General features: G+C 35.0%; 1 protein-coding gene across 2 annotated transcripts in view; it reads right to left on the reverse strand.

The window, feature by feature from the left end:
- Nucleotides 1–7,156: 7,156 nt before the first annotated feature.
- Nucleotides 7,157–25,360, reverse strand: part of Dennd6a (DENN domain containing 6A) — a 78,434-nt gene continuing 60,230 nt past the window's right edge. For both annotated transcript variants that reach the window (XM_071618902.1, XM_027921562.2), the window contains 8 exons: nucleotides 19,572–19,637; nucleotides 18,583–18,647; nucleotides 17,187–17,276; nucleotides 12,236–12,289; nucleotides 12,020–12,129; nucleotides 11,731–11,833; nucleotides 10,034–10,108; nucleotides 7,157–9,360 (listed from right to left, as the gene is read on the reverse strand). In XM_071618902.1, the coding sequence (XP_071475003.1) occupies nucleotides 9,229–9,360; nucleotides 10,034–10,108; nucleotides 11,731–11,833; nucleotides 12,020–12,129; nucleotides 12,236–12,289; nucleotides 17,187–17,276; nucleotides 18,583–18,647; nucleotides 19,572–19,637 (695 nt within the window). In that variant the 3' untranslated portion in view covers nucleotides 7,157–9,228. The remainder of the gene's footprint in view (nucleotides 9,361–10,033; nucleotides 10,109–11,730; nucleotides 11,834–12,019; nucleotides 12,130–12,235; nucleotides 12,290–17,186; nucleotides 17,277–18,582; nucleotides 18,648–19,571; nucleotides 19,638–25,360) is intronic.

A 25,360-nucleotide genomic window follows, 5' to 3' on the forward strand; every position in this document is an offset into this window, starting at 1 on the left:
GGCAAAAATTGATCACTCCAACAGAGATAAGAGAGCAAATATAGGCGTCCATTGATAACACACACACACAAAAAAAGATAAGGGAGCAAATACAGCTAGTAAAAGACCTGAGTTAGAGACTCTGAAAAAAAAAATCAGAAATCCTTGAAATGAAGGAAACAATAAACCAAATGAAAAATTCAACAGAAAGCATCACAAACAGAGTAGATCACTTGAAAGACGGAACATCAGATAATGAAGACAAAGTTTAAAACCTGGAAAGTAAAGGTGACCACACAGTGAAGATAGTAAGAAACAGTGAACAGAACATCCAAGAATTAGGGATAGTATCAAAAGACCAAATCTGAAAGTTACTGGGATAGAGGAAGGCACAGAGTTTGAAACTAAAGGAATGCACAATCTCTTCAATGAAATAATATCAGAAAATTTTCCAAACATGAAGAATGAATGGGAAACTCAAATACAAGAAGCTTATATGACACCAAATATACAAAATTACAACAGAGCTAAACCAAGGCATATGATAATGAAAATGCTTAGCATACAGAATAAGGATAGGATCTTAAAGGCCAAAAAGAGAGAGGAATCAGATCACATGTCGGGGGAGACCAATTCATATCTCAACAGATTTTTCAACCCAGACCCTCAAAACTAGGAGATTGTGCAACAACACATACCAAGCTCTGAAAGAAAATGGATGCCAACCAAGAATCTTATATGCAGCAAAATTAAGCTTTAGATTTGATGATGAAATAAAAACCTTCCATGATAAAATAATTTACAACTAGAAAGCCTGCACTACAGAACACCCTTGGTAAAATATCCCATGAAGAGGATATGGAAAAAAACAATGAAAATCAGCAGAGGGAGGTATTACACTAAAGGAAAAAAATAATCAAAGGAGGAACCAAGTCAAGTTAAATAACAAAAATGGCTGGGAATACATATCATGTCTTAATAATAACCCTGAATGTTAATTGCCTAAACTCACCAATAAAAAGATAAACTAGCAGACTGGATCAAAAAAAAAAAAAGACAACAACAATATGTTGCCTCCAAGAGACTCATCTCGTACGAAAAGACATCCCCAGACTGAAGGTGAAAGGTTGGGAAAATCATGCCACTCACATGGACTGTGGCAGCAAGCAGGGGTTTCCATCCTCATATCAAATAGACTTCAAGCTAAAGTTAATCAAAAGGGATAAAGAAGGACCCTTCATACTGCTAAAGGGAACAATACACCAACAAAACATAACCATTATAAATACATATGCCCCAAACAATGGAGCATCTACATTCATCAAACAAACTCTTCTCAAGTTCAAGAGTCAAATAGATCACAACACAATAATTCTGGGTGACTTTAACATACCTCTTCCATCACTGGATAGATCTTCCAAACAAAATCTTAATGAAGAAACTATAGAACTAAATAATATAATCAATAACTTAGACTTAACTGACATAGAATATTTCATCCTTCAATGAGCAAATACACATTCTTCTCAGAGCACATGAATCCTTCTCTAAAACAGACCATGTATTATGCCACAAAGCAACTCTTAGCAAATATAAAAAAGTAGAGATACTACCCTGCATTCTATCAGATCATAATGGAATGAAATTAGAAATCAATGATAAAATAAAAAATAAAAGCTACTGCAACACCTGGAGACTAAATAATATGCTATTGAATGAACGATGGGTTGCAAAAGACATCAAGGAGGAGATTAAAAAATTGTTAAGAGATAAATGAAAACACTGATACAACATATTGAAATCTCTGGGAAGGCAGTACTAAGAGGAAAGTTCATTGCATGGAGTTCATTCCTTAAAAGAAGAAAAAGTCAACAAATAAATGACCTACCATTATATCCCAAAGCCCTAGAAAAAGAAAAACAGACCAACACCAAATTAGTAGAAGACAGAAAATAATTAAAATCAGAGCTGAAATCAATGAAATTGAAATAAAAGAAACAACTGAAAGAATTGACAAAACAAAAAGTTGGTTCTTTGAAAAAAACAAATAAGATTGACAAACCCTTAGCCATGCTAATGAAGAGAAGGAGAGAGAGAACTCAAATTACTAACATACATGATGAAAAAGGAAATATCACAACAGACACTACAGAAATACAGAAAATAAATAGAAATTATTTTGAAAACTTGTACTCCAATAAAATAGAAAATATTAAAGGCATGGAAAATTTGTAGAGTCATGTGAGTTGCCCAAATTGAATCAAGATGATATATACAATTTAAACAGATCAATTTCAAGTGAGGAAATAGAAGATGCCATCAGAAGCCTACCAACCAAACAAAGCCTAGGACCAGATGGATACACAGCCGAGTTCTACAAGACCTTTAAAGAAGAACTAATAGCAATACTCTCCAATTTATTTCATGAAATAGAAAAAGAGGAAGAGCTTCCAAACTCATTCTATGAGGCCAGTATCACCCTGAATGCAAAACCAGGCAAAGACACATCAAAGAAAGAATACATCAGACCAATATCTCTAATGAACATAGATACAGAAACTCTCAATAAAATTTCTGACAAACTGAATACAAAAACATAACAAAAAGATCGTGCACCACAATCAAGTGGGGTTCATCCCATGGATGCAAGTTTGGTTCAACATACAGAAACAAATAAATGTAATTCACTACATCAATAGACTTAAAGAATCATATAATCATCTCAATAGATATAGAAAAAGCATTCGACAAAATACTGCACCACTTCATGTTAAAAACTCCAAAAAAACTAGGGATAACAGGAACACGTCTCAACATTGTAAGAGATATCTATGCTAAGCCCCAGGACAACATTATGGAGAAAAACTGAAAGCATTCCTTCGAAAAGCCGGAACAAGACAAGGGTGCACTCGTTTACCACTTCTATTTAACATAGTTCTTGAAACACTGTCCAGAGCAATTAGATGAAAGAAATTAAAGGGATAAAAATAGGAAAAGAAGAATTCAAATTAGCACTATTTGCTGATGACTTGATTCTATACCTAGAAGACCTAAAATATTCCACCAGAAAACTATTAGAATATTCCACCAGAAAACTAATAGAACTAATAAATGAATTCAGCAGAGCAGGATATAAAATCAACACCCATAAATCAAAGGCATTTCTGTATATCAGTGACAAATCCTCTGAAAGGGAAATGAGGAAAACTATCACATTTACATAGCCTCAAAAAATAATAAAATAGGGGCTGGGGATGTGGCTCAAGCGGTAACAGTGCTCGTCTGGCATGCGTGGGGCGCTGGGTTCGATCCTCAGCACCACATAAAAATAAAAAAATAAAGATGTTGTGTCCACCGAAAACTAAAAAATATTTAAAAATTCTCTCTCTCTCTCTCTCTCACACACACACACACACACACACACACATAAATAAATAAATAAATAAATAAATAAATAAATAAATAAATACTTGGGAATCAACTTTATGAAAAAGGTGAAAGACCTCTACAATGAAAACTACAAAATGGTAAAGAAAGAAATTAAGAAGACCTTAGAAATGGAAAGATCTACCTTGTTCTTGGATATGCAGAATTAATATTGTCAAAATAATGGGAAAACTGGATATCCATGTGCAACAAAAGTTATTATATTCTGAGTTATATTCTGCTTTACTAGTTTTACTCAAGAAGATATGGACAGGGGTTGGGGTTGTAGCCAGTGGTAGAGCGCTTGCCTCACATGTGAGGTACTTGGGTCCAATCCTCAGCACCACATAAAAATAAATAAAGGTATTGTGTGTATCTACAACTAAAAATATTTTAAAAAGAATCTTGACAAAAAATGTCATTTTTCTCAGATTGAATTCAAAGTAGAAATAACCTATATGCTACCTACAATAAAACATTTAACTATAAAGACAAAACTAGGTTATGAATAAAAGTATGAAAAAGATATAAGCTGGGCATGGTGGTACATGCCTGTAATTCCAACTCAAGAGGCAGAAGCAAGATGATCCCAAGTTTGAGGCCAGCCTCAGCTATTTAGCAAGACCCTCAGCATCTTAGCAAGACCTGTCTCAAAATAAAAAATAAGAAAATTTCATCATTTAGAGACAAGGTCTCACTAAGTTGCTAGGGCCTCACTTAATTGCTGAGGCTGAATTTGAACTCGGGATCCTCCTGCCTCAGCCTCCCGAGCCGCTGCAATTACAGGTGTGTGCCACCATGCCCAGCCGAAATGAACAAATTTCTTGAAAGACAAACTACCAAAACTTTCTCAAGAAGATATGGATAGGGGTTGGGAGTGTAGCCAGTGATAGAGAGCTTTCCTCACATGTGATGTTCTTGGGTCCAATCTTCAGCACCACATAAAAATAAATAAAGGTACTGTGTATATCTACAACTAAAAATAATATTTAAAAAAGAAGATATGGACAATTTAATAACCTTCTAATCCATTTGAAAGATTGAAAGTGTAAACACTACTAATAATACTTTTATTTCCTCAAAGAAAACTCCAGGTAAACCAGATGCTTGTGATGCAGAAGGATCATAAGTTTTAGGCCAGCCTTGCCAACCTAATGACACGTGTCTCAAAATATAAATGAAAAGAGCTGGGCTGGGGATGTGGCTCGAGTGGTAGCGCGCTCGCCTGGCATGCGTGCGGCCCAGGTTCGATCCTCAGCACCACATACAAAGATGTTGTGTCCGCTGAAAACTAAAAAATATTAAAAAAATTTCTCTCTCTCATTGTCTCTTTAATAAAATAAAATAAAAAAATAAATGAAAAGAGCTGGAATGTAGAGAACCCCTGGGTTCAATCCCCAGCACCACAAAAACAAAACTAAAAAAATTATTGTGTTCTACAACCAAAAGCCTCTGACTATAAAAATATTTACCTCTTTCATTAAATGAAAACAATCATTTCAATAGCTTCCTACTGAGGTATGAAAATACATTCACTTAATAACAAATATAACAACTTTGAAATGTAAACTTACTATTTTCCAAAAAGTATTTTCAGTGACTCTAGAAGCAATTTATACTATAATGTATTCATACTGGCTGACATGAAAAAATGTGGGGGACAGAAGCAGTCAACCACAGTGGTGAAACTAGTAAAACAGAATGAGACCTATGGTTATTAGTTGACAATGATTTTTTTTTACATTTTTTTTTTTGGTAGTTGTAGATGGACAACATGCCTTTATTTTATTTATTTTTATGTGGTGCTAAGGATGGAACCCATTGCCTCACAAATGCTAGGCAAATGCTCTATCACTGAGCTACAGCCTCAGACAATGATCTTAATTTGGAGAAAGGTTTACCATTCAAGTACCAGTAAAGAAAGGCTGGCATTCAGAAGTAACACTAGAGAAAAGGATGTGGTGAAACTCTACCATCTTTTCTTCCTCAACATCTGTACATCATGAGATAGGAAATGTTATAACTGTGAAAAAAACATCATAAGCTGGGTGTGGTGGCCCATACCTGTAATCCTAGCAACTCAGGAGGCTGAACTAGGAAGATTGCAAGTTTGAGGCCAGCCTCAGGAACTTAGTGAGGCCCTAAGCAACAAAAAATAAAACAAAGACATGAAGATCATAAACTTATTTTGCATTAACCAACTACTAGTTTAAAATTTATTTATCCAAAAATTGGTTAATGTGGAATAAATTTTAGTAATCAGATTTCTGTATCTTATATAAAATTGTTAGATCTTTTTAAAAACAGGGAAATGTAATTAGAAAAAAATTTAGCTTTTTCATTAACAAATGCTAATTTCCACTTATAAATACTGAAATTTGGCCAACTTTTAGATGGCATATAAGTAATACATCTTGGATATATGAACAGATAGTTATTTATGATAATTCAGTCATTACTTATACTATCATATAAGTTAATTATTTTGTTATTTTAAAATATCCATAATTAGGATAGCTTTTGCCTTCAATAGATATATTTTTGGAAAACTAATACTAGAAAATATATAAATTTTCCCCCAAACTATGATTAAAAAAGGAGAAAATTAATAAAACCCAGCTCTAAAAACCAATGAATGAAGTTATGAGAAAGTGAAAACAAAGACAAGTTTTAATGACATCTATGCTAACCTTTTCCAAGTCAAGGAGACAGGCCTCAGAATGAGACCTATACTGCTTAGACCTTGATCTTGAATTTCTAGTCTCCAAAATTATGAAAAAATAAAATTTCTGTTGTTTGGGCCATAAAACATATTTTAATGGCATCTCTTTTACTGCAATATTTTGCAGTGTATCATCTTATAGGCCATTTATTATCTGTAATTTCAAAAAGGAATAACATCTAATATGTATTTAACAAACAAGTTAAAATTCAAAGAATAATGTATTTGCTACTTTAACATTCTATTTTTTATTTTTGGCAGCACTGGGGATCAAATTCAGGGCCTCATGTGTGCTGAGCTAGTACTCTACCACTGAGCTATATTATGCTTGTTATATTTTAAAAGGAAGAGGAAGAAATAAATGTAACTTATTTAAAGCGTTAGAGATTTTAAAAGTTTTTTCTTAAGTAGTAAATGAAGGATAATCTTAATAAAATCTAGATAATTAAAAAGATTTTTTTAAAGACAGTGCCTTGCTATATTGCCCAGGGTGCTCTCAAATTCATGGGCTGAGGAGATTCTTCCACCTCAACCTCACAGGTAGTTGGGACCATAGGAATGTGCCAGTATGACTGGCTAAAATATTTTTATTGGAATATTTTGTAAAATCAATGCACTGTTATAGAAGGGATATCAAATCTCTTAATTAACCTGTTACTAATTGAACTATTCATCTGTTCATAGTTAGTACACAGAGAAAGGTTTTCTTTTTTTTTTTTTTTTTGGTACTTGGGATTGAACTCAGGGTCACTCAACCACGGAGCCACATCCCCAGCCCTATTTTTTAGAGAAGGGGTCTCACTGAGTTGTTTAGGGCCTTGCTAAGTTGCTGAGGCTGGCTGTGAACTCAGAATCCGCCTGCCTCAGCCTCCCGAGTTGCTAGATTACAGGCATGTGCTACAGTTCCCAGTGTTCATTTCTTAAAATCTGTCTGAAAATAAAAGGAATCTCTTAATGCATTAGTTTCATTAACTATGCTTTGCTTTTCCAAGCATTTCAAACTTAGAGAAATAAGACAAGACATCCAGGTGCTTTAAAATCCAAGGCCTTTAATTCAGTTTTGGTAATGACCAAAATGCCTTCACAAAATCTCTTTTGGACTATAAGTAGAAGGCACCCTAGGCATTACTTAATACCCTTACAGCAGTGATTCCTTCTGATGCTGGTGGAGAGAAAACATTAAATGGCAGAGCTTAGATATTAATAAAGTCTTCTAAAAAAAAAACTCTGAAAATCACACAAAAAAATTACCAGTCTTTCTCAGTTTCCAATGTAACTTTAAGTTATTCTTACAAGTACATAATTTGAAATTAAAGAGATAAACTGTGTGAGTATAATGTTTTCAAACATGTTAAGTTTCAGTTACATACAGTAAATGAAGACACCATTATCATGCTAATTGGCATCTTTTGCTACTCTTTAGCTGTGCAAAATAAACTTGAAATGACACATCCTGTAGTGGTATAATTTAAAAGATCCTTGATATGACACTAATGACTCAAATTCTGGTCACAAACTGTATATAAATTGTAAGATTATTAAAATACACCTTTTTGAAAAATAATAAGATGACCATTTATACCTAAATAAAATTTCCAAGAAAGTTATGAAATACTTTAGCATAAAAAAGTAGTTGCCCCTTTTCTGAAAGGTCAACTGTTGTTTCACAAAATAACCCCTATGATGCTAGGCAAATGAATTCTTCCAAATGCCATACTCTAGACGTAGAGGTATGCTTCAAGATACTGCATCCATGAGGAAAGGGCACATCTGGGTATCAAACCACAGTAGACCAACTTACAAACACAAGGAGCCTTTCTTAGGTCAGGAATGCCCTTTAGAATTATAGCAACAGAGAACAAGAGAGAGCTTCTGAAGTCATTTCTTTTACTAATACATACAACTATATTTGGTAGTTGAGAGGGTAATTAAGACACAGCTATTTACATTTGTGCTACATCATGTGTGCCTATTTTAAATAGTGGCTTCTGTAGGATATTCTCATTCAAACACAAACCAATCTTACTAAATTAAATCACATTCTTCTTTTTTGGCAAGGTGGTATAAACAAAAGAGAAATAACAACAACAACAACAAAAAAAAAAACATAGTAACCATAACATTGATTCAAAACAAAAGTTCCCATGTTAAACAATAGGAAGAATGTCCGGAGAAACATTAGTTTTGGGGAAATAACACTACCCAACAAATAATGCTGGAAATCAACCTTATAATCACTCAAATAACTATCGCATAAAAGGCTTATGAATGCCTTTGAAATAATAATACTTCAGTTTTAAAAAATATTTGATTATGAGATTCATAATTAGAATTATCTTTGAAAAGCATCCAAGCTTATTAATTTACATAGACCCAATGAATAAAGGGTAAAGGAAAATAAAGTCTTCCACAATTAATACTAGATGCCTTCTTGCCTCTGGAGAAAGTGGTAAGATTACATTTTGAAAATAGTGAAGAAAATAATGAAATAAAAACCTATATGACAATTGAAAAAAAACACCATGCCTTCTAATAAATATTTTTAAGCATTGATTACTCAATATAATCCTTCATAAAATTATGTTTCATAATCAAATAAGAAAAAGCCTCAAGAATAGCAGCTGGACTTTGTGAAACATGAAGGACAACAAAAGGCACTACATAAGCATCAACTATAGTTGGACAGTTCAGTCTTTTCCTTCTTAAGAAGATAGCCAGTGTGAATGTTATTTTTATAACCCCCTGAGTTTTAACATGATTGGGCAAAGCAGCACCAATTTAAAAAAATATCTGCAATGCCAGCACTGCAGTTTGGAATCACGTATACTGATGGCCCCTCAGGTCTCTCATAAGAGCACTTTAGAACATGATTAAAAATATAGAACTGCCTTTCGGTGTTTCAGTATTAAAGTGGAACCACCACAGATATCCATTTTTAAAAATAATGCAATAAAAAGTTCTGTTTATACAATACAGTCTTTCCACCCTGTATCTTAGCATTCACAGCTATTTTCCACTCTGCTGCCACTGGAAGATCTTTGTGCGTCTGGTTGAAATGTCAGTATGCTTCATGATGCACAATCCTTTTTGGCTGGAAAATATCACGTCATGCCTGTTTTGAACAGTATGCCTTGCAGGTCCTCTGGCAATGCTAAGATAATTGCATCTATGTGTGTCCGTAACTTTTCCATAGTGTCAGGTTTCACAGGTAAATGCTCTCGATCAGCCTGCAACTACAACATTTGGCAGCATTTAAATGGATCTTTATTAATATATTATGATCTCTATATAAATAGTCTTAACAACAGTCTAACAACTTGGAAACTTTCAGTCTTTTTGTCCCCCCCCCTTTTTTTTTTTGGTACTAGGGTATTTTACCACTGAGATATACCCCCAGCCCTTTTTATTTTTTGAGACAGGGTCAAGTTGCTTAGGACCTCACTAAGTTGCTCAGGCTGGCCTTGAATTTCAAATCCTCCTGTCTCAGCCTCCCAAGTTACAGGGATTACAGGTGTGCACCACCAAGCCTAGCTGGAAACTTTCCATCTCAGACTAGAATTTATAGAAACTAAAAAATCAAAGAACATGCCATTTAAAAAAAATACATGATTAAGCCAAAAAAGGGCTCCTATATAAATTCATAGATAAAACCTAGATATACTACATGATATTAAATATAACTGGCAATGTTTTTGTAGAATTCATTAAATTCATGTAAAAATCTTTAGAATAATATGGCATCTCTATGATCTCCCTGAGTGACCAAATATTTTTGTTCAGATCTACCATCAACAGACCAATCTCAAATCTTAAGTTACATCTGTGATACATCTTAGAGCATTGGCTCAAATAAGAGGAAAATATCTTCACACACCAATTTAATCTTCAGCTGCTTTGGCTACATACCAGTTTATTTTTCAGCTTCAGTACAAGGTCTACTATTTCTACTTCTGTGTGTTTCTGGATCCAGAGAAGTAGGTCCTAGAACAATAAGCAAATCCCAAATCAGTATGTACTCAATATTCAAACCTCTTTATTTTAATAGCCAAGGCTAATGCAAAAGAAGGAAAAGAACAGTATTTAACTCATATATACCATTACAATATAAGAATAATTATCATAGTATTCTAGAAATTGTTCGTTAGGTAAGTTTTGACATTAGTTAGAAAAAAATTCATACTATTTGGAAGTAAAACAAAATGGAAGAAAGTTCCTTTCTGAGATAGTCCTTTTAGGTCAACCAAAAAACAGACAAACAAAACAAAAAATTTTGGCTGGACACAGGGGCATATGCTTGTAATCCCAGCAATTTGGGAGCCTAAGGCAGGAGGATCACAAGATCCAAGGCCTGCATCAGTAATTTAATGAAACCCTATCTCAAAATAAAAATTTAAAAAGGACAGGAGATGAAGCTCAATGGTAAAGCACCCATGGGTTTAATTTTCAGTACCAAAAAAAGGAAAAATTGTAGATCAATGCAATATTAAATTCCTTTCCCATGCCAATAAATAATTTATAAGAAATATTAGTAGCTGGATGTAGTGGTGCACACCTGTAATCCCAGCGGCTCAGGAGGCTAAGACAGGAGAATCGCACGTTCAAAGCCAGCCTCAGTAATGTCAAGGTGCTATGTAACTTAGTGAGACCCTGTCTCTAAATAAAATTCAAAATAGGGCTGGGGATGTGGCTCAGTGATTGGGGACCCCTGAGTTAAATCCCAGGTACCAAATAAATATATATATATATATATATATATATATATATACACATACACTGATTAACAAATTAAGAAAGCTGAACATGAATGTATTACTGGATGTAAACTTTGTATCTTCAAATAAACTCTCCTGGACTTACTTTGTTGTTTTCTTCATTCTTTTTCTCAGAGCCAGAATCACTGGGAATTTATGATTAGAAAGAAAACACTGAGGCTAGGCTGCCTCAATATTTAAAGCTAAATACAAATGAAAAATAAGACTATATATTTTCACAAGTAGTTCAATTTAAAATAGGCTGGTGGTAAATTATACTATATGAAAAACCAATCCAAGCCATGAAAAATTTGTTAATACTAAGTGAGAAAGATGAGTAAATCATATTGGAAAAGATCTGAAGTTAGATGGCTTGAATTTGAATCCTAACTCCCTCCAGTTGTGATGAATATTAAGCAACCAGTTCTCCAGAAAAAGTCTTTATAGTATTTGCCAACTGAAGCAATTTCAAACTACCAACCTGAAGTCACTAAATGCTTAACTAGGAAAAGATGTGCACAATTAGCTCTTATGGACAAATGCAAGTGGACTCCAGAACACTACTGGCTCTGCTACTTAGTGGTGATGTGAAATTAAGACAAGTCACTCAAGTTCTAAGCCACAAGTAAAGATCCTAACATGCCTACCTTGATGAATTGTGAAGATTAAAAAAGGAGTATCCATATAAATCATCTACACACAGTCCCTGTCACAAAGTATATAATCTAGAAAAGTTAGATATCATTGCTATTTATAAAGATGCAGACCTGGGCATTATCTTCAACCTCTAAAGATAATTTTATCTTTACTCTCAATAGTTGTTAGTCATCACACATACACACTGTTTTCTACCTCTTCACAAAGAGCTTCTAGATGGAGTGCCTCTAGTTTTTGAGTCATTTCTTTTCGCCGGGTCTTGAACCAGCCATCAAAATTTGGAGACTTTAGAAAATGCCTATAAAAAATAAATGCAAGAAGCAAAGTTTGACTATGACTTATTTCCTCTCTTTAGTACATTTCTTATCTATAATTCAGAAAAACATTCCAAATAATAGAATTTTCTAAAAAGAATGTATAAGGCCATTTTTTTATTTTGTTTTCTTTTTAAATAAAGCTCTACAGATGAAGGGAAAAGACTAACCGGTAAAGTCCAATCCAATCGCCTTTTATTCTAGAAGTTAGCTGAGGTCCTGTTTTCTCAAGTGTTTTCATAAATTCTTCTGGAAGGAACTGTCTTAATTGGGGTGGACTCTACAAAACAAGATATACTATATTAAGAAATTAGAAATGGATACATTCAGAGAAGTTAATTATGATTACAAAATTTAAATAGGAATTTATTTGGATATATTCATACCTTCCATGGAGAGATACTTTTCTGCAAAGGCATCAAGCTTGCCACATACCTTTCCTAAAACCAAAAAATAAGTTAATAAGGGCTGGGGTTGTGGCTCAGTGATAGAGTGCTTGCCTACCATGTATGAGGCACTGAGTTCAATTCTCAGCACCGCATATAAATAAAGAAAATAAAGTCCATTGACAACTAAAAAGATATTTTTTAAAAAATAAGTTAATAAAAGTTAGGCATTCTTACCTAAAGGTCTTCTGGGGGCAGGGGCAGCAGTTACTAGGAATTGAACATAGGAAGCACTCTACATACAGCCACATCCCCAGCCTTCCTTTTTTTGTGTGTGGTGTTGCCAAGTTTTCCAGGTTTGACTCAAACTTGTGATCCTCCTACCTCAGCCTCCCTATTTGCTGGGATTACAGGTATGTGCCACCATGTTCAACCCAGAGCTCTTAAACTTAAAAAAAATGGGTTTCCTAGTAGAATATTATGATATATATTTTGGGGTTTTTATCCACAGTTCCTGACTTATAACTCCCTTCTCAAGGCAGGCCAGAGAAACTAGACTATCTCTCTCCCAAAGTGGGTCATAGAGACTCTAATCTTCCATCTAACTAGGAACTGCTGAACATATAAATAAATTCTCTGATATACCTTGTCTGATAGTAGATGATGAGACCCCCATTTCAGAAGGGGTCCTGTCCCATACCCACAAGGAAGGAATGCTGAAGAATATGAATACACACACCTTGCTGGTTTTCTCCACTCAGTCTATTAGCATTAGATCATATCTTTTTTGTCCAATCACATTTTAACATAGTTATCCATGCTTTAATCATGCCAATGCAATAAAGTCTCCATAAGAACCCAAAAGACAGTGTGTGTAGAACTTCCCAACAACTGAATACATGAAGTTCCGAAGGGTGGTACGCCAGGAGAGGACATGGAAGCTCCATGCCCCTTTCCCCCCATCTTACCTTATGCATTTTTTATCTGTACCATTTGTAATACCCTTTATAATAAACCAGTAAATGTTAAGTGTTTCCCTAAGTCTGTGAGTCATTCAAGCAAATTAATCAAACACCAAGGAGGGGATTGTAGGAACCCAACTGCCAGGCAGTTGGAAGCACAGGTAAACAACTTGAGGTTTGTGACTGAAATCTGAACAGAAGGGGTGCAATCTTGGGAACTGAGCCCTCAACCTGTAGGGTCTGATGCTATATCCAGATACACAATGTCAGAATCAAAATAAAGGACATCTCACTGGTGTCTGTTGCAGAACTGCTTGCTTGCTGGTGGACAGAAAACCCACACCATGTAAAGTCACAGAAGTGATCTATGTTGTGAGTGTACAGGAGACTGAATTATTTTTTTTCTACTCACCATCATATGCTCTTTCAAATTAACTCCACCAATGCCCACAGTAGATATAGCTAAATTTAGATTGAGTTGGAAGTTGTTTACAACAAAAATGTTACTAAATCTTTGACAATCCAAGAAAGAACATTTTTTGCTTTGTTTTGTTTTTTTGAGATGGATGTCTCACTATGTTGGCCAAGTTGGTCCCAAATTCATGGGTTCAAATGATTCTCATACCTCAGCTTCCAAAGTAGTTAGGACTTACAAATATGCATCACTGCACCCAGATCTTATTTTAGTGATAACTGTTAACCTTACTGAGTAACTATGTGCCAGAAAATATACTTAACATTTTACATGCATGATCTCTTGTAATCCTTGCAACCATGCTCTGTGTTAGGTATTACTGGGAAATCAAAGCTTCAAAAAACTAAATAACTTCCCTGTGTCTCTGAGCTATGATCCCAGCCTGAAAGGTAGGTATATAAAGAGAACAAAAGTAATTGACATCCACACACCCAGAAACAACATTTTTTCCCCAAAATGAACAAAGATCTTCAGATTGCCCTCATATGATGTTCAGATAGATTATATTAATAACTAGACAAATAACTAGACAAAATATTGTGATACAGTCTGTATGTTTACGACATTCCACTGAATTTCTTAAAATAGTCATATCATTTAGTCATTTATTCCATAAATATTAGAATGCTATCACATGCCAGACTGAGGAAATGATAACAAGACAGACATGATCCCTGTCATCCTGAAGGATAGTTTCATGAATATGATATCAATCTATATTTAAAAAACAATATCAGAGAAAGAAAATCCAAGGTAACCTTCTTTTAAGGTACAAAACACAACAATCAAAATAGTATTTCAGCCAGGCACAGTGGCAGACACTTGTAATCCCAGCAGCTCTGGAGGGTGAGCCAGGAGGATTGCGAGTTCAAAGCCAGTCTCAGCAAAAGCGAGGTGCCAAGCAACTCAGTGAGACCCTGTCTACATAAAATACAAAAGAGATCCGAGGATTTAGCACAGGTAGAGCAATCCCCCAGTACTCCCTCCAAAAAAATAGTATTTCACATTAAACTAGTAAGTGGATGTGCCTAGGACAAGCTCCTTCTTCAGACTGACCCATGCAGAGGCACACCCTCAGCTCTGCATTGATCCCCAATCAGGCAGCTGTAGCTGCCCTCCAAGGTCATGTCAGAGCAGTTTCCAGGCTGCAGAAGAATCTGAAGAGCTACTGGATAGAACTGCACTTTAGCAATAATGGAAATGGGAGCAGTGCTTCAGTTTCAGTTTTTGTTTATAATGATGACATGGAAAAAATACTGACAGGTGCCCAGCATGAATCTGGGATGCAGTAGCTCCAAGAGTTCTCAATGTGACAGCCATCTCACTCATAGGCACCACTAGATACAAATAGAGCTTCTGAAACAGACACCCTTAGCATTAGAGAAAACAACAGCTCTCAGTCCAAGAAAGATGTTATTAAGGAAAGAAGTTGGAAGATCTTGAAGAAAAACTTGGATTGAATAAATGGCTGATCAAGTCATCTAAAAAATCTCCCCAAGGAGTTCCTCCTTAAATACCAGTATACATCTACTCTCAATATGAGAAACACCACACTACAGAGAAAGGAGCATATTCTTGGTGAAATTTCTAAAGGTTTTTCATCTCTGCTGCTCTTTTCTCCACTGGCCATTGGCCCAGGAACTATGTTAGAAGGCATATAACAGCCTCCACTAGCACCTTTTGATAAATAATTAGATCTGACTTTGTTCATACAGTGTGGATGTATAGCTGAGCATCTGACAGCTAACTGAAGACCTAATATGATCCTTGGATTGTTGTTCAACCTGTGTTTATTTGTTCTGTAAATGCTGTATTCCTAATATAGTAGATTGAAAGAACAGACACTATTATTACAAACCTGTGGAATCAATCAATAAGTGTGTCAGACTGATTCATAGCTACTATAACAATTTAGTGTTAAATTTTCTTTAGATACTAGGGAAAAATAAATACCTAATGTAAATAATTATACTAAACCAGTCATGATGTATGTAGTATTTTCAAAATTACCTATAACTTGGGCTGGGGTTATGGTTCAGTGACAGAGCGCTTGCCTTGCATATGTGAGGCACTGGGTTCAATCCTCAGCATCACATAAAAATAAATAAACATGGCTGAGGATGTGGCTCAAGCTCGCCTGGCATGCGCGGGGTGCTGGGTTCAATCCTCAGCACCACATAAAATAAAATAAAGATGTTATGTCCGCCGAAAACTGAAAAATAAATATTTAAAAATTCTCTTTCTCTCTTTAATAAATAAATAAATAAACAAACAAAATACATTGTACCCATGTATAACTAAAAAAGTATTTTTAAAAAATTATCTATAACTTTAATTCACTTAAAACACTTTCAAAGAATGAATAACACTGATATTAAAATCACTACATTAAGGGGTTTATCCAAAATACTGTGGTCTTATATTCATCAACTGTAGAAAATACTGTTTAATTTACATGGTTGCAGGGTATCTACTAAAGACTACAATTAACTATCCTAATAGTTATTAATAATATAAATAAAAGTCCAGCTACAAATTATGCTGTAGCTAAGTGTGGTGGTGCATGCCTATAATCCTAGCTACTCGGAAGAGTAAGACAGGAGAATTGGAAGTTTGAGGCCAGTCTTAGCAACTTAACAAGACACTGTCTCAAAATAAAAAATAAAAAGGGCTGGGTATGTAGTTCAATGTTACAGCACCGCTGGTTCAATCCCCAGTACCAGGGTAGGGAGTAGAAAAAACATCCACTACTATATAGTTCATACACTAAACTGATTTTGTTTTTGCAGTATAAAAAATTCAACTTCTGATTGTTAAGTAATCATTTGGATGATCAGTTTTATGTCAAAGGCACCTACTTAATATCTTTTTTTTTCCCTGTATTAAGGACCAAACCCAGGAGTACTCCACCTCTGAGCTTCATTACCACCTTTTTTTGTTTGTTTTAATTTTGAAACAAGGTCTCTCTAAGTTGCCCAGGTTGGCCCCAAACTTGTAATTCTCCTGCCTCAGCCTTCCAAGTTGCTGGGATTACAAGTGTGTACCACTGTGCCTACTTTTTCTTGGTATCTTTTACTGTTCATCACTCTGGATTATTGGATTTAATTTTATCATTCGCATTTAACTTTTGTGTGCTCTTAAAATCATCTTTATTCTAAGCAAAACTGTATCCACTTTCAAAGAATGGAAATAGAAAAAAAATATTTTTTGCCAAATTAAAAAAAAATTCAGATCAATGATCTCATTTAAGATTCATACAAACATGGAAAGTATTTAGGTAAAGTAGAATTAGCCACATATTACAAACATGGAAACTGAAGAAAAAGAGGAATGAACTGGCTTATCAAAGTTGCACAGTTAATACCAGAACAAAGAATCCAAGTCCCCTGCAAAGGGCTCTATGCTAAATTATTAAGCAGGCAAAACACAAAACTTAAGGCTTAGAGGATGAGAAAATAGTTCATATACCTTCAACAAATCATTAAATTAAGCAAAGACACATTTGTTAACTTACTAATGGAATGATGAAACTTTGCGTCAGTTCCAAAAAATATCGACGGAGAATCACACTTTGAGCCTCAGAAGGACGTTTCTGTTGTACACCCTTAAAAGAGGAAATAATGAGAACCTACATTCTAGTGCCCAGAAATATAAAACACTGATAATTACCAAGTTCAACTTTGTAAACATACATTTATATTAACATAAAAAACCTAGAACTTAATCTTCCAGTAATTTAATTTGAAGTTAATTGTGTCCTTTCCTGTGAAATGAATCATTTGCAAGAAGTTGGCAGAGTAGAGGGAGGGGAGATGGAGAAAGAGTGATCCATTAGTTCTAAGTTACAGCCAGGATCAAGAAGTTCTGGTGTGCTATACTGCACAGTAAGGTGACTATAGATAACAATTATGTACTGGATATCTCAAAAATCCAGAAAAAAAGGAGTTTGAATGTTTTCACCATAAAAAAAATGATGAAAAAAATCGAGGATAGGTATGTTTGACCTGATTTAAGCATTAAATAATGCATACATGCATCAAAACATCACATGGCACACCACTAACATGTATAATTTTATGTTTTTGCTTCAATTAAAAAATAAATTTTATTTAAACACAAACAGAATCTTTAAAGCAAAACTTAAAGAGACTGTAGCTTAGGGAACATCCTATACTTAAAAACATCAATTCATGCTGTACACAGTGGTACACACCTGTAATTCCAGCTACTTGGAAGGCTGAGGCAGGGGGCCTGCAAGTTCAATGTCAGCCTCAGTAACTTAGAGATCCTGTTTCCAAAAAAAAAAAAAAAACAACGGGGGAGGGGGGCGCTAGGGATGTAACTCTGATAGAGCACCCCTGGGTTTGAACTCCAGTAATACACTAGTAATACATACACACATCAAAAAAAATCAGTTCATAGTGAAGAAATCTTAATTTCATATTTTCTATATTAATACTATTTACATTTAAAAACTTTATCTCCTACCATTAGATGCTGAACTACCTCATGGTAGAATCTATGACTTTCTTTTTACTATAACTCCCAAGTTTCTAGAAAGATTGGCACTCCTTAGTAGATACAGCTTCAATATTCAAGCTATTACTTTGACTTTTATAAAACTTTGGTTTTAAAGTGAGATTCACTGGGCTTGGTGGTACACACTTGTAATCATATCATCTCTGGAGGATGAGGTAGGAGGATTTCAAGTTTGAGGCCAGCCTGAGCAACTTAGCAAGACCTTGTCTTAAAAAAAAAAATGGACTGAGGATGTAGCTCAGTGTATGTATAGCACCTGTGGGTTCAATCTCCAGTAAAAAAAATAATAGACTCCATTTCACAAAGCATATATTGCCTAAATAGATATTACATACCAGAACAGAGATTTAATAATATGAACAAGTAATTACCTTCTGTAATTGTTTTATGATCTCTTCATCTCTATTTAGATATGGCTTATAAGAAGTATAAACTCCTAAGAAGTAAAGAAAAGAATATGGTAAAGAGAAAAATTCAACTACCAGAGAAGTATATATTTAAAAATTAATAAAAGTCAATACCATCTCTTCCTGAACAGTGCCTGAGGTGGTCTGAGGTGATCTGTGAAAATGGTTCTTATTCTCTTAACCCAGAAAGTCCCCCAAAAATCACACAAATCAAGAGGTTCAAATCTTTATGTTCACTTTAAGAATACCTGTGAAACTACTTAGGCCATCAAGGACATGCATAAATGAAAAGCCACCAAGTATTTGAAAGAAGTCACTTTAAAGAAGCAATATGTGCCATTCTAGTATTACAATGGTGGATGGAGTTGGTTGATATTGCAGACCAAGTGAGGCTGGACATAGGGTCAGTGACCTATAAGTTTTGCATTTAGAATTTAAATTAGAATAAAACTAAGTTCTTAAATAGTTAATTTCAATTATTTTAAATAGTTAAATTTTTAAAATTTTTATTCATTTATTTTTAATTGGTTCTAATTACTTACACATGATAGAAGAATGCATTTTGACACCTTGTACACAATTGGAGAACTTTAAATGGTTAAATTCTTGAATTTAGAATTTTTGCAATACCTGCTTAAAATGCAGAGAGTAATGCTGAACTTACATGTCGATTCTCTGATTATTGACCATACCAAGGTGAACAAAGCACACAAAACACACTGCCATACTTAGAGAGCTCATGGTTGGATTAATCCATACATGAGTTCCCCTACTACACTGAAATGATCCTCCCTGAAAAGAAATAAATTGTTCCTAAACCAGAAGAGAAGGTTGCACAAAAGAAAAAGACATCCTAGAAGAAGTTGAAAAAATCAAAACTTATGGCACAGAAATAAATTCAGCATAAAATAAATGTAAATAAAAGTAAGAAAAGAAAAAAAAGAAGTCAATACCAGGTTTTGAATCCAGAGTCTTTAGGTTCTTCAATTTTTTCACTTTAACTTGTTTAGGAATTTCACCTGAAGGAAACAGCATAAGCATCCTTATTAATGATATAATCATACATATTACAAAACTGGAATTTTATATGATTAATGATCTAATAACTGTTTGTTAAGAGTGCTGTAAATAAAGCATTATTCTTAACATCAATTAATACTGAAGAGTTCATTTCATTCCTAATATATTAAAACTGGAAAAGGGGAACATTGGATTATTAACACTATAGAAACAATTCAGGTAAACTGTACTAAAAATAGATATTTGATCTTTGATTAATATGTATCTATCATTACTTAAATTGTTCCCTTTTTGTTACTCAATTTGTAATTTAAAATATATGTGCAAAGTACATGAAACTAGAAAATTATGTTTCAAATAGGAATAAGATACCCTTTAAGAGCAAATGGAAGGGTAGGGGTGTAGCTCAATGGTAGAGCACTTGCTTAGCAGGCACAAAGCTTTGGAGTATAATTCCTGGAACCACCACAAAAAAAAAAAAGTAAATAGAAAAGAAAGAAACTCCAAAGTGACCAAGCAGATATAATATTCAAAAGTTTTATTTTTTGTTATTTCCACTACGTCTGTCTTTGGACTATAGAAACTTACACTGTCATCAAGTGATAAGAGTGTGTGCAACCACCACAAGTCTGAGCCACAGATCACAGAGCTGAGAAGGCTGCTGTGTTGAATAGTATAGTACAGGTAATGGCCTTGGTCTTGTGGTCAAAGGAAGCCATAACCTAAATAACCCATATAACAGGCAGAAAAAAAAATGCCTCTAGGATCACACTTAAAAGTGTCACAAACAGGGCTAGGGTTGTGGATCAGTGGTAGAGTGCTTGCCTAGCATATGTGAGGTACTGGGTTTGATCCTCAGCACCACACACAAAAAGAAAAAATAAAGTTATTATTTTTAAAAAAAGGGTTATGAACATACATGTTTTTAAAAACATTTTTTTCCTATTTTTGCCCTCCCTCTCTTTGCTAAAGAGTAAAAGAACCTAAGGACTGAAAAAAAAATCTAAAAACTATCTAATCCAAGCATCTAAATTTAGAAAATATCTTTCTTTAAACATTACATAGATCAAACTGGTAAATGTACTATATACAGGGGTGGGATTATTGCAATAAGGAACACTTTCACTGGCAATCTTATATTGTTAAAAAAATTTTTAAGAGTATGTTCTATGGTAAAACAGATATTTTAATAATATTTTTTACCCTGAAATAATTTCAATCTTACAGAAAAGTTGAAAAACAATTCAATCTATACTCCAATTTTTCCAGCTCCCCAGATAACTTTAAACAGATACATGTTAAGAAAATCAAAGATTTGCATTATTTTTCCATTGATCCAGTAAATAATGCAAGGGATATGTAATACAGTCATAAAACAACTAAATCCTGATACCAAGAGGCTCATAGTCTAATAGAAAAATATGACAAATAAAGATAACAATTCAGAGGAATACATGCTAGGGTAGAATTATAAACAAGAGACCATGGAAAAAGAGTTTCCTGTACAAAGGAGTCAGAAAATTATTGAGGGTTCCTAGAGGAAGTAACATATAAGCAGTCTTATAAGAGAAATTAAAAAAAATCTGTATGTAAATGGGGGAAAACAATTTTCAAATAAATAGTTAAATCAAGAAGCATGAAGAACATGCTGCTTAAAGAGTTGTGGTAAATGGTAAGGAGATTAATAGTCGATATTTACTAAATTCTTATTCTGTGCCAGTCTCTGCTCTGGGAAAACTGCACAAATTATTGCATTTAATTTTCAAAATAAAAGTGTGTTTATGATACCTATTTTAAAAATGAAGAAATTAAAGCATGAGCCAGGCACAGTGGTACATGCCTGTAATCCCAGTATCTCAGGAAGCTGAGGCAGGAGGATCACAAGTTCAAAGCCAGCCTCAGCAATGGCAAGGCGCTAAGCAACTCAGTAAGACCCTGTCTCTAAATAAAATACAAAATAGGGCTGAAAATGTGGCTCAGTGGTTGAGTGCCACTGAGTTCAATCCCGAGTACCCATACCACCCCCTCCCCTCCGCAAAAAAAAGAAAGAAATAGAAATTAAGGCATGAGCAAAACTAGTGTTCACCTCATATGCACCAAAACCAGTTGTTTACTGTTGTCATCCATTTGACTGATGAGTACCCCTTTCAGACAAGTTGTTAGCTCTAATACAACTAGACACAGAAAAACATGTCCAGGGATACACAGATAACATGGCTAAGTCAGGATATTAAGTAGGGCAACCAACTTCGGAGCTATCATGCTTAACCATGACACCAAAACAGCAGGGATGGAGAGCTAAGTACAATGGGCAGGAGATGATGCTTGAGAAGTGCCGTCAAACCAAGAGGAACTTTATAAAGATGTCTGACATCCAAGGTAAATGAGTGATTGGAAGCACAGACATGTGAGAAATAGTAAATGGGGGCAGTATAATGACATCATCAAATCTGCATTCTAACACATTCACTGCCACCAGGTGGTGATAGTGTATGCCACAATCAAAGGACTGAACCAGAGCTGTTGTACCTGCACAGAGGAGTCTGAAGTGCAAGAGAGAAAACTAGAGGATAACATGTATACATGGTAGAGCACTGCTCCTAAGTGGAAACAGTACCTGAAACAAGGCAAGTACATCAGGGAAAGACGAGAGGGAGATACTGGAGCACCATTGAGATAAATCCTATAGATTTGCAGGATAGACTGAGAGAAAGGAAAGAATCCAGAAAACCTGGATTTCTTCCTCCCTCCCTCCCCCTCTCTACCTCTCTCTCTCTCTCTCTCTCTCTCTCTCTCTCTCCCTCTCTCTCTCTCTCCCTCTCTCTCTCTTTCTTTCTTTCTTTTAGTGTGTATGTGGATTGGGGATTGAACCAGGACTTTGTTCATGCAAGGCAAGCACTCTACCAACTGAGCTATACCACCAGTCCCAAACCTCAGATTTCTGTTTTTAATACCATACCCCAGTTTTTATTCTGTCAATTTAGTTTACCTATTCCCATTTATTAATTATTTTGAGAATGCCTCTCTTCTAGAATCTTAGGGTATGCTTCACAGAATTCAACATAACTTGTCATCACAAGACTCCCCTTTCCTTCATAAATGCATATGTATTAATATATATTTATCAGATAACTAAAAAGCCATCTGACTCAGACACCAAGAATCCAAAGAATGTCCAAGAGTCAAAACCACAATGGTTTGAATAAGTACTTACATGCTTATTTTCTGTTTCCTTTTACTCCATCACAAAGGACCATCAAATCCTCTATCAATCAACCCTGTTTATCACAACACATTATAGTCTCAATATCATTAGGGAAAAGCAAATTAAAACCACTGTCTCACATATTAGATGGTCATAATGAAAAAGACAATATCAAATGTTGGCAAGGATGTAAAGAACTGGGAACCTCAAGAGTTGAAGGCTCAGTGGTAGAGCACTTGCCTAGCATGTGCAAGGTCCTGAGTTCAACTTCAGACCAAAAAAGAAAAGAAATGAAAACCTCAAACATTTTGTTAAGAATGTAAAGTACTGGAACACTTTGGAAAACAATATGGTAACTTCTTCCAATACCTTTATCAGTTCATGCTACTGGAATAATGATTTTGTATAAAATTTCTCTATCTACACCCCCCAAGACAGTCTTTTTTAATATGGGAAGGAAAAATAAACACTGGTCTAGTATATTACAATTAGTCAAATAGCCTAGATTAACAGAACCAAATCATGAAAATAAATATGAAGATTAAGAATTTTTAAAAATTCTCCTATCTTCTTATATCTAAGATTCTAGTATGCTCTAACTGTTGCTCTCTGAACTATCATTAGTATCAAGCAGGACACCAATGAAATGGCAGGGGACCATGACCTTTATAGAGTGCCATGCACGAGGTATTGTATTTAATCAAAGAACTTGAAGCTTACAGAAGCTGTTCTAATATCACACAGCTCTGATTGCCAAGTTGAAGCTCTTTGCTCTTTCCCCTATTTCATAAAGCTTCTAAGGATTTCAGATTAAGACTGAGTCCAGTATTTATAAATAACATGATTTAAGATGTTATCTCTGACTCTAATACATCAATCTATATGTATGTGTATAGTAGAGGAGATAGCTTAAGAAATTTTATTTAATAATACATTAAACATACCTGTATATACCAAAAGGAATAATTTTCAAAGGTAGCATGTTATCTCATGTTCCAATTATTTCAGTGAAAATTCAGAAAGTCAAAGGACCCTACATTTTCACATAGGAGCTAAGTCACAAAACACCAGTGGATTGTGCAGGGCCTGCTGCCAAACCCCCCAACACCTCTCCACTCTGAGTGTGTAGCACAAAAAGCAATAGAGTCCTTGACATGCTGCAACACCAATGTCAGCCCTGCCCTTGGACTGTGCAGCACAAAGAGCACCGGAAGGAACCTGTGCCAAACAAGTTCCACATTCTGCACTAGCTTGGTAACATGCTGCAATGTCAGCACCTGCCCAGCTCTTGGACTGAACAACCTAGATAACTCTGGAATAAATCTTTGCCAGGAAAGCCAAGTTCTGCCTTATCTCATTCTGGCATGCAGGGCAGCTGAGAGGTAATCCAACTGACTATAGTCCAAACCACTCATGCTGGTTGCCTGGCAAGCATCATAGAGGAAAGAAGTAGGGAAATAATCCCCAGCCTTTGCTCTCTTCAAGAAACACACAGCCTAAAATGACACAGAACGAAACTCTGATCAGCACAGGTTGCAAACATCTGCTACTGCCTGCACGATTGAACACTTCAGTGGAAAAGAAGTTTTTATTTTTTATTAATATTTTTATTACTGCCAATTTTTGTTTATATATATACATATATATAAAGAAATATAAATATTTCTTTCTCTCACTTTTTTTTTGGCGGGGGGGGGGGGGATACTGAGAATTGAACCCAGATGGGCTCTACCACTGAACTGCACCTTTTCATTTTTATTTATTTTTTTAGTTGTATATGAATACAATATTTATTTTTATGTGGTATTGAGGATTAAACCTAGTGTCTCACATGTGCTAGGTAAGTGCTCTACAAATGAGCTACAACTCCAGCTCCTTCATTTTTATTTTGAGACAGGGTCTTGCCAAGTTTCCAAACTGGCCTTAGAACTTGGAATCTTCCTGCCTTAGCCTTTAGCCTCCCAAATAGCTGGGAATACAAGCATACATGACTTATTTATTTATTTTAGTTGTAGATGGACACGTACCTTTATTTTATTTATCTATTTTTATGTGGTGCTGAGGATTGAACCCAGTACCTCATACATTCTAGGTAAGTGTGCTCTACTATTGAGCCACAACTCCAACCCCCACCATTGCTCTTAATAATTTTTTCTTTTCTTCCCTTTTTTCACACTTTTTTCTTTTTACTCTTTTACTTCTCTCCTGCTTTCCCCTTTTTCCTTTTATTTTTTACAAGTTTTAATTTTTATTATTTTTCTTCTCCTTTTAAAAATTAGATGGTAGGTGAGGAAGATGGCCACTGTGCACGGGGGTTGCTGAAGTGCTGAGCGTGGTGCTCAGAGCAGCGGCTTTAATCGAGATTTCATGCAGCTTGTAAGAGCTCCTTTCACCATTAATCTGTAGCGGACCACTTTGCCAAGCAGCAGGAAGAACAAAGAGATCGAAAAAGAGACGCTTGGCTCCCGGACGCTTTGCCGCTCAGAGCCGCGGGCGCTTTGCTCCCATCTGCTTCCT

The sequence above is a fragment of the Marmota flaviventris genome, chromosome 1 (assembly GCF_047511675.1).
Source record: "Marmota flaviventris isolate mMarFla1 chromosome 1, mMarFla1.hap1, whole genome shotgun sequence".
Classification (NCBI taxonomy): domain Eukaryota; kingdom Metazoa; phylum Chordata; class Mammalia; order Rodentia; family Sciuridae; genus Marmota; species Marmota flaviventris.